Source organism: Cibotium barometz, chromosome 14 (genome assembly GCF_041138505.1).
Source record: "Cibotium barometz isolate CiBa-2024 chromosome 14, ASM4113850v1, whole genome shotgun sequence".
In the NCBI taxonomy this organism is placed as follows: Eukaryota; Viridiplantae; Streptophyta; class Polypodiopsida; order Cyatheales; family Cibotiaceae; genus Cibotium; species Cibotium barometz.
Window position 1 is genome coordinate 52,650,451 of NC_141059.1, and position 19,919 is coordinate 52,670,369.

At 44.2% G+C, this 19,919-nt stretch overlaps 1 protein-coding gene across 5 annotated transcripts in view; it reads left to right on the forward strand.

The window, feature by feature from the left end:
- Window positions 1-19,919, forward strand: part of LOC147632178 (aspartic proteinase 36-like) — a 95,511-nt gene that overhangs the window by 38,910 nt on the left and 36,682 nt on the right. For all 5 annotated transcript variants that reach the window (XR_015267426.1, XR_015267425.1, XM_086808814.1 and 2 more), the window contains 2 exons: window positions 14,128-14,290; window positions 14,392-14,465. Coding sequence is in view for 3 of the 5 variants with exons in the window: in XM_086808814.1 (XP_086664940.1) it covers window positions 14,128-14,290; window positions 14,392-14,465 (237 nt within the window). In the remaining 2 variants the exon portion in view is untranslated. The remainder of the gene's footprint in view (window positions 1-14,127; window positions 14,291-14,391; window positions 14,466-19,919) is intronic.

The window sequence follows — 19,919 nt, forward strand, 5'->3', positions numbered from 1 at the left end:
CTGTATAGATAGAAGATGACTGCTAACACTTGCCAGGTACCACCAAATCAGATTGCTGTTGGTTGTCTTGTGCATCAGGAAATTTGGGAGGCAGAAGGGTGTACCTGTGCTCGCATCCCAGACTCTCTCTATGAGGATGAAGAGACCTCCCTAGAGGTTTTAGAGATTTGGAGGCTTTGTGATCATCCTGGTCCTTGGGAGAGGCTTGCTTTGGCCTTGGAGAGGATTAGCTAGCACTATCTTTCTATTGTCTTGGCCAAGAAAGAAGAGGCTCTAGACAAGGAGCGAGCTATTAGATGTAGGTTGGCTATTCTTCAGAGGAAACACGAGAAGCATCTTGTGTTCTCTTGGATCCCAGACCTCTTGTCCACTGTTAGAGCCGAGTTACAGGTGGCCATGGATAGGTGGGCTGAGTTTGCATTTCATGCTAATCAGGCATTTTGAACACAGATGGGTGGCAGATGCAACAAACTATTTTTCTTAGCACATGGACCTTTACAGTAGGGACAGTTTGAGATGCCTCTTTGGATGCTCCCTTTTCAAAGGATGAGCCGAGACATGCTTTGCACGCGCTCGCGAAAGGCAAATGCTAGGGGATGATGTCCTCTCTCCATCCTTCTCTTTGTAGTCTTGGGATTACATTGGTGATGATGTTACTACTGCTTTGCAGGAGATGTGGTGTATTGGTATGATGCCCCCTTTTATCACGAGGGTTTTATCCACCTTGTCCCGGACGAGGGTTTTATCCACCTTGTCCCGGACAAGACCAATATTAAACAGTGGATGCCCATATCTTTGCTTGGGTCTGCTTACAAAATCTTAGAAAAGGCAGTGAGTACGAGGCTTCAGCCTATTCTTCAGAGAATTATTCATGATACTACATAGAATGGTTTTCTCTAAGGAAGGAGTATTTTTGATAACATTTTTCCATTCTAGGAAGCTGTGGAGTGGGCTAAATCTAGCGAACAACCTCTTGCCATTCTTTTGCTAGACTTTGAAAAAATCTTATGAGAGAGTAGATTGGGACTACTTGGAAGACACGATGGCATGGATGAGTTTCTCCCAGGAGTGGATCAGAGGGGTCTCTTGCATGTATAGGGAGGCCACAACATAGTTTTAGCCTGTGGGGGACGTGGTGAGCGCTTTCAGATCTCCCGTTCTGTGAGGTAGGGATGCCCCTTAGCTCCACTAGTAGTGGAGGCTATGAGTAGGTTTCTTAGAGTTACCCCAAGAGTCTCGGGTCTGAGGCTACCTCTTCGCACACAGGAGGAGTTAGTGGACTCAAGAGTTAGCAAATGAAAATGCTATGTTTTTGGAGGCTTTGCAAGCATGCTGCTGTGCTTTTCTGCATTGCTTTGGAATTATCCTAGAAGTCTCAAGCTTCAGGTTGCCTCTTCGCACAGAGGAGGAGTTACTGGACTCAGAGTTAGCTGATGATACTGCTATGTTTTTGGAGGCTTCACAAACATGCCTCTGTGCTTTCAGAGTTACCCTAGGAGTTTGGGGCTCAGGCTGCCTCTTCACATAGAGGAGGAGTTACTTGACTTAGAGTTAGCAGATGATACTTTCATGTTTCTGGAGGCTTTGCAGGCATGCCTTTGTGCTTTCCGCACTGCTTTGGAGATGTTTTGTTTGGCAGCAGGTGCCTCCATCAATTGGCACAAATCAATAGGATTCTGGATTAGTGATTCTCCGCACACGGATTGGGGTTTGGATGTGGGGTTTACTTGGATTGAGAAAAACTTCAGTATTGGAGTAGCAGGAAGATTGATTTGGCCTCTAGAGCCTCGGTAGTTAACCAAGTGCTGTTGGTGACTACTTGGTTTGTCACGTCATGCTGGCTTTTTCATAAGGGATACATTGGTCAGCTTCGTCGGCTCATTCAAAACTTCTTTGTTCAGGATTAGACGGCACTGTACACACTAGGGCGAGAGTGGCTTGGGATACCATTATTATGCCTAAGCAAGGTGAGCATTGAACATCATTGACCTAGAGTGCAGTGTAGGCTCTACTTTGTAAGCTAGTAGTCAGAGGATTTCTTCCCGACATTGAGCCTTGGAAGGATTTTCTTCTACAGCATTAGATTATGAGGTGCATTCCAATTAAGGGAGGTGATTGGATTTACAGCCCACGATTTATCTTCTCGGATGCAAAGCATCGACCACCTTCTTCGCCCTTGGTGAGATCTATTCTGTGAGCTTGGGATTTTGCATGAGGAGCTTGTTGGTTTATATTCCTCCGCGGTTACTTGAGGAGGCTTACAAGCAGCCCATTGTGTGGAATGACTTGATCTTGGATGAATTTGGTAGACCTCTTGGAGCAGCCATGAATATCTAGTGGGCCACTTGGGTGACTCTTCCCCCCTCAATGCCGGATTGGAAGAGACTCATGAGTCTCACGGAGGATGAGAGAATGCTTCGCACCCAGCACTTGAGAGGCACTAGTTAAAGGATTATGTAGATGAATGCAGCCATACCTAACCACTAGATCATAGGGAACTTCGTGGAAGGGCCTCATCACTTATGGTTTGGGGTATTTTTGAGGGCCAAGGGTACCTATTCAGGTCATGTGCCTTCCCACTTCTTTTACTCCATTCAGGATAGATGGCTCTTGGAGAGAAGTCTTGAGCAGGATATCATTGAGGGTCCGGCGGTCCGGCCGGTGAGAGTGGTGGGTAGGGCATGGAAGCACATCTATATTGATCCAAATCAAGGGATGATTATGGGCCTCTGGTTATATGATGGGTGTCCTTTCAGTTATTTACACTGGGACCCGGTGAGTGGGAGTGGAGGGATGCGTTTAACCCCATGAAAAGCATGCCCTTCTTCAATTACACTTTGCGGAACGTTAGACACTTGTCCCTCCTTCTAGACTGCATTGGGAGGCTTATGGGATCACCCTGGACATTCAGGGACCTTTTTGGTGGAAGTTGTGGCACTTGTACATGGAAACAAAGATTTCCTCTTTTATTTGGCTTTCTCTACATGGTGCCCTTGCCCCCAACGAGTTGAGATCGGTCATTGGTGCTAGCCTAGCTTGTTTGAGATGTGCAGGATCTTTAGAAATAGTTTACCATTGCTTATGGGAATGTAGTGAGGCACATAGGATTTGGACTGCAATAGCACACCTTTTTGGAAGGATGAGGAGGGATGCCTACATTTGTTTTGGTGCTATTGTTTGGTTGACACAATCGGGCCCGCAAATCAGGAGGGAACGATAGAGATATGATCATGCGGGTTACCGAGGGAGTGTGTTGATGGTGTCATCTTCAAGACATGCGAGAGTCAAGCTACATACCTCCAGCACAGAGATTGGACACTGCATGGGAGATCATTGCTAGCATCACAGCTCGGCACATCTGGAAGGCCGGATGCACTGAGGCCATGGAGGGCACTTTGGTTTATGATACACAATGCATTTGCAGGATCTGGTGTGATATTATCTACATGCTTATGGCCACTTGGGCTAGGATTCAAGGATCTTCGAGGGCTGTAGAGAGATTCATGAGAAATGGGATCATGGCATTTTTTTCACTCTCTCTCATATGGGGCCTTGCTAGCAGCAGAAGGCACTTGATTGGTTGAGATTTCCCCCTTGCTTGGTCTGAAATTTCCCTTGTAAATTTTTTTCATACTTTCTTTTCCCGAAAAAAATAATCACATAACTACGTAGGTCCCGAGGGGTTTTTTAAAACACCCCTTGAAGGCACGTGCTATATGGATTGTTTACATAATAAAGTGAACACCCTAGTCGACTGTGTGAGGAGCAGACCGGGATGCTGATGTGGAGCACAAAATTGACCACCTCTGATGTGGCACACAGCTAGTACTGGCCGATGTCTCACGTTTTGTGCTGGTCGACCTGGCACACATCTTGTAGGGTTTCTAGTAAAATCTGTGAGAGGTTGGCCAGCAGTGGAAATATAGGTTAGGTTATCTTATAGATGGCAGTTTATGGAAGTATGTTGTGTTTCTTTGGAGCACTCTCTCTTTTTTCTTCCAAAAAGAAGACATGTTAAAGTATAACAGAAGACACAAAAGTCAATAGTCAACCAAGGATGAATGATGAATGGCTGCTGTTGGAGCCAATCAAGAATGTGGTAATGCCAAATGATTGTACTAGTAGAGAGAGAGGGACAAACTGTTACCCCAAATACTCATAAAAGCATTTCATTTGACCTCTGTTGAGGTGGATTTGCCTTGGATCCCATTCAAAATGCAGGATAGGGTGTGAACTGTATCAGGCCATATGGAGGAAAGAGTATGTACATGATGTCTCAATAGCATCTGTACATCTAGCCATCCAAATCTGCCAAGCTGCCAAGCTCCCAATTATCTCCCAAACTGAGTCTACTGCCAAGTGATGTGCTAAGGAGAGTCGGAGATCTTTGTGAAGGTCATTGTATGGACCGTTCCATGAATAGTATACAGGGCATAATTTGCTAGATTGCTCTCATAAAACATGAGGTCCTGAATCAGTGAGCCATGCAACTATTTTCCAGCTAATAAAGTCTGGCCTCTCCTAAGATGAGACATAAGCAATGCAATCTTATGCATAATTTTCAGGCCTCTATGCTTCCCCAAACATAATGTTGAATGGTCTCTGATGGTGCAATGGATCTTGGATTATTATGGGCTGCCTCTGTCATTGGTCTTCATTGATTGACTGGTAGTGGTGTGGAAATGCAGCTTATTATCACTCCAAATCCACTCACTTGGATCCTAGAGTAAACCTCTGATAGGACATATACCAAACATCCGAAGTCTTGAAGTAAGACTGCATACCTTGTGTGGAGGGGGTATACAAACCAGTGTTTGCCTCACTATCCCACTACTTCAATGGGAAGGAGCTCTGCATACCTTGTGTGGAGGGGGTCTACAAACCAATGTTTGCCTCACTATCCCACTACTTCAATGGGAAGAAGCTCTGCATCTATCAATGGTTGGTTCCCCACAAGCTCATCCTTTTCATCTTCCAGTGTCTCTGTGGAGTAAAGTGAAGTGTGTCCCCATCCTCATTCCAATGAATTCTGATGGCTTGAAGGAGTACATCAATGCTGCAATGGGAAGGAGCTCTGCATCTATCAATGATTCCTCGCAAGCTCATCCTTTTCATCTTCCAGTGTCTCATTGTGGAGTAAAGTAAAGTGCGTCCCCATCCTCATTCCAATGAATTCTGATGGCTTGAAGGAGTACATCAATGTAAAAATACTCCCAGCCAGGAGATATGAAAACCTTCACCTGTCTCCCTAACAGATCAAGGGGATGGCCAAATCGATCTATGACATTCTACTTCGCACACCACAAAACCTTGCAGTAAACCTATCCCTCTCTGCATCTGAAGGCCTTCCATGCATCAATAGAAGAGGCCTTCCATGTATCAATCCCATCACATATGGAGTTAATCAACATAATGGACTTCCTATCTTTCTCATCCTGAGCACTTGGAAGAGACTGCCACGGACTCGATCTAAGCTTTCACCATGCCTTGATGCAGGAAGCGAGGATGCCTAATATCTGCCGCTGTGAAGATCCATCTCAGATGGGGCTCCCACTTCTGATGCTTGCTTATCCCCTGGAAGATGGTTATGCACAGTTAGTATTGATAATATTACTGTTTTTGTATATCGGGATCGATAATCCCCAACTTTGTTCTTTCTTCGGTAATATGATAGTCTCCCATGCAATCTGTGCCTGAGAACCATCAAGCCCTGACCAAAGATAAATGCGAACTGATCTCCTGAGCTGCCCTATACATGAATGTGAAAAACTCCTGAAAGAAGTTGTGTGGCAAGGAACATTTGGCTCACCATGACCATTCTACATGCTAAATCTAGTCTAATAGAGCTCCAGTAAAGAAGTTTCATCTGAATACTCTCCAAAACTGTGCAAAGTGTGGAGTAGCAGTGATGTCTATACCACTCTGGCGGCCCAAGTACCTTGGAGTATTTTGCCTACGAATCCATGTAGAGTCTCTTCAGACTTGCTCCTCATAGATCCAAACCTAAGAAATCGTCCTAATCAATAATAGCTCCAGTACACTGCTATAAGAAGTGTTTCCGGACGGTCTCTAATCACTAGCCTCGTTATGTCCAAACACGGGACATAACGTTCTCCCCTTGCTAATGAGAGGAAGACTGGGAGATAGACCTCCGCGGCCAGTGGGGGAAGCTTCAGGGTCTGTAGTGCCAAGTGGGCTTACCACCACTATCTGCGAGAAAAGGACCAGGTCGCCAGAGCCTCAAGAAGGCTTCCCAACGCTTCCGCATACGGTACCTGTGTGGTTATACCGCCCCCCACCTCTTGTATGAGATAACCTTCTCCTCATAGAGCGCCCAGCCGGAGGAGAAGTGCATCCTTCCCCCCTTTTTTGTTCTTTGATGCTCGCTCCGTACATGGAGGCGAGTTTGTATTAGGGCTGTTTTCTGTTAACTAATAGAAGGATCTTGTTCTCAGAAAAAAAGAAAAGGATTGGGAGATAGAATCTGGATATTGGCATCGGAGTGAAGCAACATTCTCCCATGGGACGATCCCTCCATCTAATCAACCACTTAGAAACTCACTTGTTTCTAAGGGTGCATTCCCTACGATCCACAACAGCCACTGGCTCATGGGAAACATAGACAGATAGATCCTTAAGTCTCACAAGCTCCTAATCGAAAACCAAGCTATCTCTTGCACCTAGCACCTCTTTCAATCTACTCACATGAAAGACAGGATGCACACGTACTCCATCCGGGAGATGCACTCTATAAGCAACCTCATTAAGCTTTTTCAAGATCATAGGTGGTCCTGGATATCTTGGAGACAACTTATAGACTTTTCCAATCTGCATGACCTGAGAGTCCCAATTTTGCAGGAAAACATGTCGGCATAAGCGATCATCAATAGGTACTATGAGGAGCTACATAGCTTTGTTCTGTCTGGCGCACTCTTTATGCTCTCTCTCTTGTAAATTGCAACATTTCTTGCTGCTGTTTCAAGAAATCAAAAACACCAACTTGGACTTCTTTCTCTAAGTCAATCATCCATGGGGCTCTAGGTTGATAACCATACATCAACATAAAAGGACTCATTTTAGTAGCAGAATGCTTAGCACTATTTTAAGCAAACTTTACTAACGGAAGATACTTTTCCCAATTAGACTATCTCACATAGAGATTTGATTCATAGGCTCTGATTGTCCATCAGACTCGGATGATCGGATGAGCTCATACTCAGTTTTGTGTCCACCTTATGCCAGAAATGTCCAGTGAACTTAGGATCTCGATCATTGACAATATTAACCGGTAAGCCATGAAGGCTAAAAAACTTCTCAATGAAAAAATGAGCAAGTTGCACGGCTGAGATTTTCTTTGTTGTAGCAATAAATCTCGCCATCTTAGTGAGTCGGTCAATGATCACCCATATGGTCTCCCTCAAAGTCCATGGTAATCCAATGACAAAATCAAATACTTTGCCTTTCTTTTTAGGTATCTCCAATGAATACAACAAGCCACCGCGTTTCAACTTTCAAGTGCTCGGCTTTATTGACTTTGCATTGTTGACAAATTCGAACATACTGTTTGACATCAGCTTTCAGCTTTGGCCAAATGACATCTCTTCTTACCAAATGTTCAATCACCAGTACCTGGATGCCCAACAAAAGGCGTGCATGATGCGACTCCTTGCACCATCTACATTGAGTACACAGACCTTTCCTTTTCAGAAGAGCAAACCATTTTGAATAGAATACTCTCTCAGTCTAATAGAAATAGGGGTCGTCCCAGCTTGGACGATATCTCGAAATCAAACTCGTGCATAAGCTCTGACCAACAAGCCTTTCTCACCCTCAACTTTGGAGAGTTGCAAAGTACTTCAGAGATGAGCTATCCACATAGACAACAAAAGTAGAGCCATACAAATAATGTCTCCTCTTTTTCAAAGCATGAATCACTCCATAAAACTCTTTTTCATGTGTTGGTCACTTAATCTGTGGGTCAGTCAGCTTTTTACTCTCAATAGCAATTGGCCTTCTATCATGGAACAATGTTGCTCCCATAGCATAATCACTGGCATCTGTTTCAACCACAAAAGGTTTACTTTGATCCACAATTTGGAGCAAAGGAGTTGTCGTAGCCTCATGTTTCAACTCATCGAAACATTTGTCCAGATTTTTAGTCCATTCCACAGGCTTATACATATTGTACTTGCCGTTTTCTACCCCTTTAGAAAGATTTAAAAGAGGTAATGCAATCTAATTCCAGATAAATGTCTAGAAGAAGTTTACAAACCCCAAAAAGAATTTGACAAATAAATAAGACTTCTTTTCAGAGAATATCTAACATAATTCTCAGATGTTGAGCATGTTCTTCAAGAGTCCTACCATATAGGAGGATTTCATCCAAGAAGACTTCCACAAAAATATCACTTCATCATTTGTTGGAAAGTAGTTGGTGCATCCGCGAGTCCGAATGATAAAACCAAGAATTCAGAATGCCCATACCGTGGTTCTAAAACCATTCTTACAAACATTACTCTCAAATATCCTAATCTGATGATAACATGTCATATCAATCTTTTTGAAGTATTGCGCCCACAAAGCTGATAGCAAACAATAAGGTCATCCATCCTTGGCAAAGGATATTTATTTTTACCAAGTAAATGTATTAAGACCTTGGTAATCCACACATTCTTTTTGTCTTATCCTTCTTGTTCACGGGAGAACTAGTGCTCCCCATGGTGACTTGCTAGGCCTCACATGCCCTATCCAGAGGTACTCCTAAAGTTATCTAGCAACTTCATTCTCGTGAGATTGACTCAACCTGTAAGGCTACCTAACATTGGCTGTGTCCTAGGTATTAGCTTAATCTTATGGTCTAAACTCCTCTTTGGAGGTAAACGATGTGGTAGTTCCTTTGCAAACACGTTCGAGACTTCGGACGTAATCTCTCGAAAGAGTTTTTTAGAGAATCAACACTCCGAAGGTCAACACTCTTTGAGATCGCTATATCCTCTTAAAAAACATGGATCTAGAGCTCTCCATAGCCATGGAGATTATGATGAAGAAGGTGAGCTAAGGTGGATAGAAGTGAAGTGAACTCATCATGAGTGTGTGTGTGTGTGCGCGCGCGCTAATGAAGCTTTAGACTCAAGTTCAGTTAGGTGAGCTAAGGTGGATAGAAGTGAAGTGAACTTATCATGAGTGTGTGTGTGTATGTGTGTGCGTTAATGAGGCTTTAGACTCAACTTCAGTTAGGTTACAAGATTGAGACTTGTACTCATAGAAAGTCTTGATGTGTTGATTGATTCATTGCTTGGAATTGACCCCTTTTATATGAGGGAGATACATATTGGCTTTGCTTGCTCACGTGGGATTATTCTTGCTTGCTCATGTGGTAGCATGCTAGGTTGACACTCACTCCCTACCAAGTCTTGTGCTTCACAGCACCATATTTCTCAACACCCTCCCTTGTTGCCATATTCTTAGGCTACTGCAAGGTGGTTGGATGTGAGGTGTTACAACATGTCATCATCCCCTCTTAGTGCTAGCATAGCTACTTAAGGTGGTAAGGTGTGATTGCCTACACTCGTCCTTAGTGCCAACATGGCTACTTAAGGTGGTGAGGTGTGGTGGATGAAAAGAAATGAGATGAGATGGGTGTCTACTCATATGGTGACCCTTTTTTACAACATGTAGGCTGAAATATAGACTTGGGTAGTGAGTTTTGTTGGATTGCTTGCTTAGAGGAGTGAGGTGCTTGTTGTCTTCTCTGCTTTGCTTGATGAAGACCTTGTGTGATTACCTTCATGCTTCTTTGTACAGCTTCGTCCTTGTCATCCTAGCTCTTTGTCTCGTTCTTTTTCTTGTTGGCTGCTTAGTCTTTGCTCCTTGGCTTGACTCTTGGCTCTTTGACAGCTTTGTTGATGTGGACTTGATGCTCTTTGACTCTTATGCTTGATGCTTGGTGATTGAGTTTTACTTCCGTAAGTGCCTTTGATGCATTATGTGTGGATGCCATGGTTTGCAATGCGGTCATCTCATGTACTTGTGCTTTTGGCATGCTTAGGATAGTGATTTGTGCATCTATGCTTTGCTTTGTGAGATGCTTTGGATGTGTATGCACATGTGTGTACCCTTTTGTGCTTTCTTGAGAATGTAACTCTTTCCCAATGAGTTTGCTCATGCACTTGGTGCTTTTTGCCATGATGAGGAGGCCTTACTCACAAGATTTTGTTTTGCTTTGTTAGTAGTGTCTAATCTTATACAAGATTGGCAATCAAAATCTTTTGATTTTCTTACAATGATTTAATGCAAGCTTTTTGCAAGTTTGATATGCAAAATGATTATGCAATACTAAGAGAGTTGATTTCGGAAAGATTTGGCTTGCAAATGAATATGCCTTAGAGCAAAATACTACCCTCTCTTTCCAATTTTGAGATCAACGTGAACTGATTATTGCTAATTACTCACTAACCAAAATTTGGAAGAAAAACAGTGAGTAATGAAAGCAAAATTTGGAGGATGGAATTAAGCTCACCAAAATAGTTTTTGATGGGGCTTTTGCAAGGTGTGTGTTGCTCTTGATGGGAACAAGTGCCCCAAGCCAAAAAACAACAGTAGGAGCCTCTGAATTCTGCACAAATGAGCTGAAATCGGCGATTATTGTTTTGCTTCTTGTGGGCACTGCTGCAGCAATGGCTACCAAACTTGATAGTAGGCAAGGTCCTTAGTGGTTGAACGACAAGACCCTAAGAGGTTTGGCTCAAATGTAACCACAGCGGGAGAACAGAGCAGGTCTGCAGTGGCTGAAAATATCACAAATCGTGTTGATTTGCTTCGAATTTGGTGAAATCCTCTGGTGGAGTTATGCGCCTAGAATAGAGGAAGGTGCTCTTGAAGTTTGAAGAGAAATGGTGGAGTGAGGAGTGAGCAATGAGCTTTGCATGCTCAGCCACAACTAGAAGCTGAGGATGCGGTTATGATAATGTAAGCTAATTATGGGAGATTATCATTAATAGAGAGAAAAAATTCAGAGGGTGATGAAAAGCTAAGCTAAAACACCAACTATGGAGAGCTAACCAAGATTTGATACCATGTTAAAAAACATGGATCTAAAGCTCTCCATAGCCATGGAGGTGATGATGAAGAAGGTGAGAGCTAAGGTGGATAGAAGTGAAGTGAACTCATCATCGGTGTGTGCGTGCTAATGAAGCTTTAGACTCAAGTTCAATTAGGTTATAAGATTCAGACTTGTACTCATAGAAAGAAGAGAGATGTGTTGATTGATTCAATGCTTGGAAATGATCCCTTTTATAAGAGGGAGGTACATATTGGCTTTGCTTGCTCATGTGGCAGCATGCTAAGTTGACACTCACTTCCTACCAAGCCTTGCTTCATGGCACCATATTTCTCAACATATCCATGGCATGAGAGCTCAAACTAGCTTGCTAGTTTCCAACAACCAGAATGAATCACTCATTTCTCCCTTTCCTAGAGCCCTAGCAGAGCTGATGCCTAAACTCATAGCCCTAGCAGAGCTGATGCCCGAATATCATGTCTCCTCCTTCCCCTCCAGCCGCTTGCTCGTCCTGCTGATCCAGCCTCGCTCCCTCGCCACCTTTTGTCATTCCTCAGCCACAGTTGTCTCTTCCCCGCCCTCTTTTGGTTGCTCCACCATCGCCCCCTTGCTGCCCCTCGTGCCTTCATCTTTCACAGGCTTTTGCTCTTGGGTTTCTCTTCACCGGGTGCCTCTGGTCTTCACCTTTCAGGAGGACTCCATGATGGTAGCCACTCCGTCATCCCTGGTCGAGGACGTCGTCCCTTGCCTATTTTGTAGAATTATACATATGTTACAATGTTAACAGCACATGAACGAGGGCTTACCAGGGGTACTTTTTTCCTCTACACATTATAGAGGTTTTTTCTCCCTGGACATTTGGTGTGTTCGGACACCTATACTTTTACATTTCGGGTTGGTACTTAGGGTATTTGTAGGTGTAAATATATTATCACTTCGTTCTAGTATATTCACACTTCCAAGCTTTCTATAGCTTCTTACTTTGTGTTCTTGCTGTGTTGTGTGTATTTCTACTATGATCATTAGGGTTTCTTAGAACCTAACAGTGATATCATAGCTCCAGGTTGATTTTGCCTAAACCCTAAACCCAATTGTTTTTTGTCGGCCGCACAGCTTGTACTTGCTTGTACATCCTTGTGTCACCTCGTACATGTCCATACGCCTGTGTGAGCTTGTACCTGACCGTACATCCTCATGTTGTCGTGAACCTATTCGTATATCCTCGCATGACACCTATATAGTCATCGTACTTGCAGTCTGTACTGTTTGTAGCATTAGTACCTTCTCGCATGTGTACTTCCAACACATGCAAATTTCAAAATTTGGGGGTTTCTGCAATTACACGGATTGGGGCATTCAACCTTCAAGCTAACAAGATTTCTTGTCAGCTTTTTCTCTCCCTATAGGACTTTTCTATAGTTGACTACTACAAGGCGGTTTGCAGTGTGTTACATTTCCCAAAGGGAAGTTGTGCGCATTGCTTCTCATGTATTTGTAGTGTATTTGATGTATTGGCAAAGACAAGATTGATGGGAGTAATTACTCCTTCTGGAGCTTTATGATCAAAAACATGCTTGTGGCCAAGGGCCTATGGGGTTTTGTGAGCGGGGATGATATTCGTATTGTAGACATTGTACATGGGACGTCTTAGAGGTGATGGGCGAGGTGGTGAGTAGGTCCTAACCCAACCTGCAGCGCTTGCTGCGCCCTCACAAGAGCAAAGAAGATGGGATGCGGGAGATGCATAGGCCGTGTCCTTAATTGCTTTGTTAGTCAAGAGGTCAATTATACCTCATATCTGGTCTTGCAAGACGTCAAAGCATGCTTGGGATACTTTGGAGGCCATGTACCAGGCCGGGAATGAGGCCAGGGTTATGTATTTGAAAAGATAGCTTGATGGTATGCATATGAAGGAGGGGTATAGCATGTTGGATCACTTGATGAATATCTAGGATCTAGCAGTTGTTAAACATTGATGAAGTGATTCCGGACAGCCAGCTAGTGTCTACGTCACTTAACTCTTTGCTTGAGTCATACTTGAGCTTCCACATGCTGCTCAACTTGTTTATGAGGGGAAACGCTAACCCACTCACATTCCAAGAATTGGTGGGGCTTTTGTGTTGCAGCAAGAGCAGACAAGGAAGAACATGTCTATGGGTATGCGTGGCCATGATCAGGCATTTGTTGCACATAACAAAGGCAAAGGCAAGCTATCAACCAAGGGTTGATTCTGGACAGCCATCAAACAAGGAGAAGGATGATGTAGGCAAGCCCAAGGAGAAGGGCAAGTGTCATTACTGCAAGAAGCCATGCCCTTTTCCTTAGGCTTGCCATGGGATCCAAGTCAAAGAAACTTTGGAAAAATAAAAAAATATAAAGGCTCAACTCAAAGGGTGAAAAGTCAACCTTTCCTCGTGCTAATAATCGGCGTGGAGAACTTGTGTATATGAGGGAGAGTTTTTGTGGTACAAGGGACACACACATCCCCCCCACATATGGGGAGATCTGGGCCCTCTGCCCGGCAGGTCCGAATCAGAAACGTAGTGCAGTGCCATAGAGCGGCATTGCCATGAGAGGTTGACATTGATGCTACTTACTCGGTCCTCAATGCTGATACTACATGATGAGTATTACTTTCATTGTTCATTGTACATGCAGGGCTCGCATAGTATATGTTGGCCCTGTTTTTGGGATACTTGGCTTTTTTAGGTTCATGTTGAGTTGACATGCAGTCTACTTATGGATCACATGTACTACCTTTTCGTCTCATAGACTGTTTGGGTCTTTAGTAGAGTAGACATAAATAAATAATTCTTTCTCTCTCGTCCATGGTCTCATAGACCCTTACAGTCTTTTGTAAACATTGATATAATTTCTTGCTTCTTTTGTAAACATTGATATAATTTCTTGCTTCTTTCACAGACCCACGCACCCCGCACCCCCCCCCCCCCCCCCCCCTTTCCCCCCTCTCCCCCCCACACACACACACACATGCACAAAATGCATGCATGCATGCACACTCTCACTCTCGAGTTGTTTTGACTATTTTTTTCTCTCCTTTTTGGCAGGCCACACTATAATGTTAACTTGAGAGCAATCTCTGTAAATGGTGTTCCATTAACAGTAGAGTCTTCAGCTTATGATACAACTGACGTACAGGGGACCATATTTGATAGTGGGACAACACTTGCATATCTAATGGAACCGGCTTACACGTCTTTTGTTGATGCGGTATGTGATTTGTTCTTTGGAAACTAAGTTTCTCTCTCGATATTATGCTGCTTGAAAGGTTGAATAACATGATTTTTTTTTACTTTTTCCTCTTTTGACAGATAATTAAAGGGGCACCTGATGAGGCTCATCTGGTGTCTCAACAAGGGACTACATGTTTTGTTTATTCTGGCAGGTTGGAAAGCGTGCCAACTTTTTTGAACTTGTTCTATGGATGTTTTTTGTGTTTTTTGTTCTTGGTTATGGGCTCTTCCCTAAGCTACTTGCCAGGGTTTGAATGTGCGACTCGCCTCTGCAGGAGAAGTCCCAACCACTCGGGCTAAACCAGAGAAAACATAACTGCTCAATGTTCATGTTTTGGTTTGTTTTATAAAAAGGGGATAGGGGTTATGACTTCAAAATTAGAAGCCTTCTGCAACCAAAAAAGAACACAGAATATAGAAATTAATTATTGCTTGCAGTTAAGGAAAAATGCATTTTGACATGCATAATTCAACATACGAGATTGTTCAAAAGAGTGCATAATCATGATCAGAATATGAAAGATAAGAAGTATAGCACAATATCATATGGAGGAGATGTGCTACTTAGGGGGGACCTTCAACAATGACATGAAGTGCCTCTTCTAGCCTTAATTTTCATACTAATGCAATTTATTGTAGAAGCTACAATGGTGCTAAGGGAGACGGAAAGACTTCATAACTCTTGGCATTTGAAGCTTCAGAGTAGCTTCAGGGAGAGTGTGAGAGGAGATTTCCCTTCTTATTTGCAAGATAAAGAGAGGGTCTTTCTACCTTTTCTAGTCGAGTCTGTCCCACGATCTTATGAGGGGTGGCATGCAGATTCTGTTTTTATATGCATTAAAAAGCGGCTAACACTTCAACTCTAGCCCACCAGCCTCTCTCGTAGCTTTCATAATGGAAGGCTATTAGTAGCCAGAGAGAGCCTAAAATTTAGTTACACCTAGGAATGTATGGCATCCGTGCCTATTACTAAATTAAGTCTGATTTTCTTAATGTCCGTTGGCAACATAATGATTGCATTTATATTTATGTTTGCAGATTTCCCTTCGGAGTTAGAAAAGCCTTGCATTAAGCCCCTTGCACTTATCCGCATGAGTTTTTTTGTTGCTTATACATCAATATTCTGATGTATTCTACTTGTTTTTTATTTTCTTTTATTCTTCTATGTTTAGAGGCTATACTATGCGTGTGGCAAATATTCTTTAAAATGTAATGGAGGATGCCCTGGAGGACCTCAACGAGAAAAAAATATGATAGCACCTGAGTTAACAGGAGATGGTTTTTAATTAGGTACCTCCCACATGACAGACGAGGGCACCCATTCAAAGAGTCAGACTTCTATCACAGATTTACTGATCCTCCCCACATGACAGAGGATGTCATTAGAGGGATCATGAGCAGTGGGATCAATGCAAGACCACGCCAGATGGCCTTAGCATTGAAGACTGTAGCAAGGTGGTTTGCCTGGATGTATGACTTGTAATAATGGTTGTAATTGAGAAAGGAGAGAGGAAATGTGTGTGTGAATTATCCCATATGCACATGGGTGTGAACACCTTAATGAGTTGTATAAAAGGTGGATGTACTTGAGTTAGAAAATCATTCGAATGCAATTTCAAGTGTTCTTTTGCCATTGTTGTGAGTACTTTTCAATTAGTTGTGTTTATTCCCTTATGTTTCTCATTTTAGTTTAATTGGGCAATCAATTCAGCTACAGATGTAGCAAAATCTGGCCCAATGGGATGGGGTTGAGCTTCCATCACTCCCCCTCCCTACATCCCCATCTGTTTATGCATAGCCAATGCTCCCTGTTTCATCAGAAGCTTCTGCAGTTCCTCCATCACATCTGTAATCCTGGTGCTACTCCCACTCCACCAAGAGGCGGTGGCCTACCTCATCACACAGCATTGTCTATGCAGAAGAGAGGAGCAGCCAAGAGAGAGAGAGTCTGTGCAGCAGAGGAGCAGCCAAGAGAGAAAGGTGAGGAGCTGGTTGCTGTAACAAATTTTGAATTCTCCGTGCCTATACCGGCAGAGGCAGACTTCTGATTCTATCGCAGCACCCTATCCTTAATCACATAGTGCTCACAGCCACCATTCTCACACCTGTAGCTCTGCGCACCCTTCGTACACATGGCTCGGCGGTCCTCCACGTTGACTCGCTGGCGCTGCTCGGAGGCCTTCAAGCCACTGCTTCACAGTTGGTGCGGTTCACACCCTACTTGGCCTTGCTAGCTGCCCATCCACACTGGCTGCCCGGAACACCGTTCCATTCTAAACCCACCATTCCAGCGCCTCACACTTTTATATAAAGTTTCCATCCCGGGAGGCCCCTTTCATACTAGTTTCTTTTGTCCTCTGCCAACCTATCGCCCATGCGCTTATCACAGCCTATTATCCCTGATTGCCTATTGCACGTAATCACCTTGCTCATCTCACCGTCTCCATGCCAGCCGCCTCTCTCTCATGCCTCTGATCTGCTCTTCCCCACCCCCCCCCCTCCCGGCCAGCCTTCCCCACATCTACTCACTGCCCCCTTGCAAAAGGAAAAGCAGGCTCTCTCTCTCTTTATTTCGTAGAATGCTTTTCCTTTTCATAGTGCGATGTCTCTCTCTTTTACTGCAAAATGCTCTTCTCTTCTCTCTGTTGAACTATCTTGGGTGAACTATCTTGTATGAGTCAGTGGGCTTGTCGGATGCAGTGAACAATACTATTGGGGTGAAGCAGGGCTGCCCGCTTTCACCCACGCTCTTTGGGCTATACATTGATGAGGTCTCAGACTATGTGGATAGATTGGGTGGCCCAGGGGCAAGCCTAGCTGGGGTGTTGATACCCATCCTGCTATATGCAGATGACATTGTGCTTATCTCAGACACTCTTGAGGGACTACAGAGACACTTGGATGCATTGCAGTCTTTTTGTGTGGACAAAGATCTCACAGTGAACCTTGGTAAAACCAAGGTTATGACATTTAATACCACACAAGCATGGGTGACTAGAGCACAGACGCAGTTTACATTTAGAGGAGAGCCAGTTGAGTATGTCAGATCCTATGTGTACCTGGGGGTGACCTTCAGAGGGCCGCAAGACGGACTAGAGAGAGACTATTACGATGGATGGCAGGATATGGAGAGGCCATTAGTGATGATGAATGCACGCATGATTCGAAGCAAGTCATCTGTACCACATGAGATCATCAGGGCAGAGATGGGGGCTGCCCCAGTGGTTACTGAGGCTTTGTTCTGTGGAGTTAACTTTCTCCATAGAACATGGAGCTCCCTCAGCAGAAATACCCTCGCCTAGCACTCACTTCCTCCAAACAGCTTACAGATGAGGGAGACACCTAGTGTTGGTATGCCAAGATGCGCACATGGATGGCCTTGCATGGCATGAGTATTGATGCGCTCCCGCCTTTTGCTTACAGCCTGGACTGCCCGTTCTTAGATCTCAGCCGTTCAAAGCTGAATTGGGTGATCAGGATGGACATTGTGAGACTAGATACAGAGAGGACATGGGTCAGGTCCCCGTAGCCGTTGGGCACGAAAATGGCACACTACCATAGTCATTTTCTACACCTCTCTTCGGACGGGTTTATTATACGCCATGCTTACATGGACACACACCTCTCACATGGTATTCGGAGTGCTATTGGACAGATTCGCACCTCTTCACACCGGCTGAGGATAGAGACAGGTCGATATGAGGATATATCACTAGAGGACCGCATATGCCAGCTTTGCCATCAGGAGGTGGAGTCGGAGGAACACCATATATGTCGTTGTACTGTCTACTATGAGATCCGAGGGAGGTACCACTACCTGTTCCATGACGGCTTTGGACCTTTGCGTCAGATCATGGACTTTGAGGACCAAAGGTGCCTAGGGCTCTTCATACTTGAGCTTAGACACCACACAGAGAGAGCCTATTGAGGGACAGGAGGGCAGTGGGACTAGAGCTGTCTAGATAGAGAGCCCTCATAGATTTTTTCAGAGCCAGCACTGTAACCCTACCAGCCTCTACTCCCCCATCTACAGGTTTACCTGGCAGACCACCCTCCAGAGGAGTCACCCTGGACAGAGCCATTGCCATCTATAGAGCGAGACACCTACGACCACGACCACGACCACGAGGATTGCGTCCACGACTCCCTCACCATCGGCAGATTTGAGCCATCATTGCCCGCCTCCGGAGGAGTTTACCGCGACGATTCAGCGGTTCAACTTTCAGCTCTTAGCTCTCTTAGGATGTTACTATTTTCATTCTTTCTTTCAGATTTGTTATGATGAGACATCATCATCATCAGTTGTACCTTGTTTTGGTCTCATGGGCCATTTCGGCCTTAGGAGACGTTAATATATCTTTCTTTCTTTCTCTCTCTCTCTCTCTCTCTCTCAGCCATGTGGTTGACTTCTCTCTTCCCCTTTCTATCTTTTTCTCGGTCCTCTGGTGGACTTACCCTCTCTCTTTCTCTCCTTCTGTCATAGTCTTGTGGTCGACTCCCTTCGCTCTCTTTCCCACCCTGATTATTTTTTCATAAATTCCTTCACATTGAAATGGAGCGAGAACTCAAGCGCTACATCATGAGAAAATCAAAGTTCCTCAACATTGGCATTTCCATATCCCTTCTTATTCATCACGACGATGAATCTTTAAAACCTGGGGTAACAGATTTTGCTACATCTGTAGCTAAATTGATTGTCCAAGTAAGCTAAAATGAGAAACATAAGGTAATAAGCACAACTAATTGAAAAGTACTCACAACAATGGCGAGAGAACACTTGAAATTGCATTCGAATGATTTTCAAACTTAAGTATATCCACCTTTTATACAACTCATACAACCATGTGCTGGGATAACTCACACACACACATTTCCTCTCTTTTCTCAATTACAACTATGATTACAACTCATACATCCGGGCAAATCACCTTGGTACAAAGACAACCTGCCACCAGCGCGCGTGCCGAGGGGTACTATAGACACATCACAGCAGCTTCAGAGAACTAGGTGCCCCCATCCACAGGGCCTGGGTGCCATCATTACAGTAGCTCCAGATCAGGAATATCCTCCAGCAGGACAGAAGTACTTTACCACCTGATGTGGACATAGGTAGTATGTATTCTGTACACGGCCATGACACATCAGGATGGCTTTGAACCTTGAGGCCTTGTGTACATGCAGAGTGCACATGGTAGTACTACACAGCATATTTTACTCTGCTTGACACAGTGCTATTTTGTGAGGAGCTTTTTCTTTTCATAGTTAGTCTCTCATTACATTTGGTCTCATAGACCCTTTGGGTCTTTTGTCAACGTTGACATGGATTCATTCAGCGACTCGGATATGTGGATGTGTACATGCCTCACAGTGCCCGAGTGGCGATTGGCGAGCTCAGAGTGTCATCACACCAGCTTGAGATTGAGGCAGGTAGGGCAGCACAGATCCCCAGAGGAGAGAGGATATGCAGACTATGCCAGGAGGAGGTTTAGAGTGAGGAGCATTATGTATGCAGATGCAGAGCATATAGTGACATTAGAGAGAGATACACCACCATCTTCAGTGGACATCCCTCACTCCGCCAGATCATGGAATCCGCAGACCAGCGC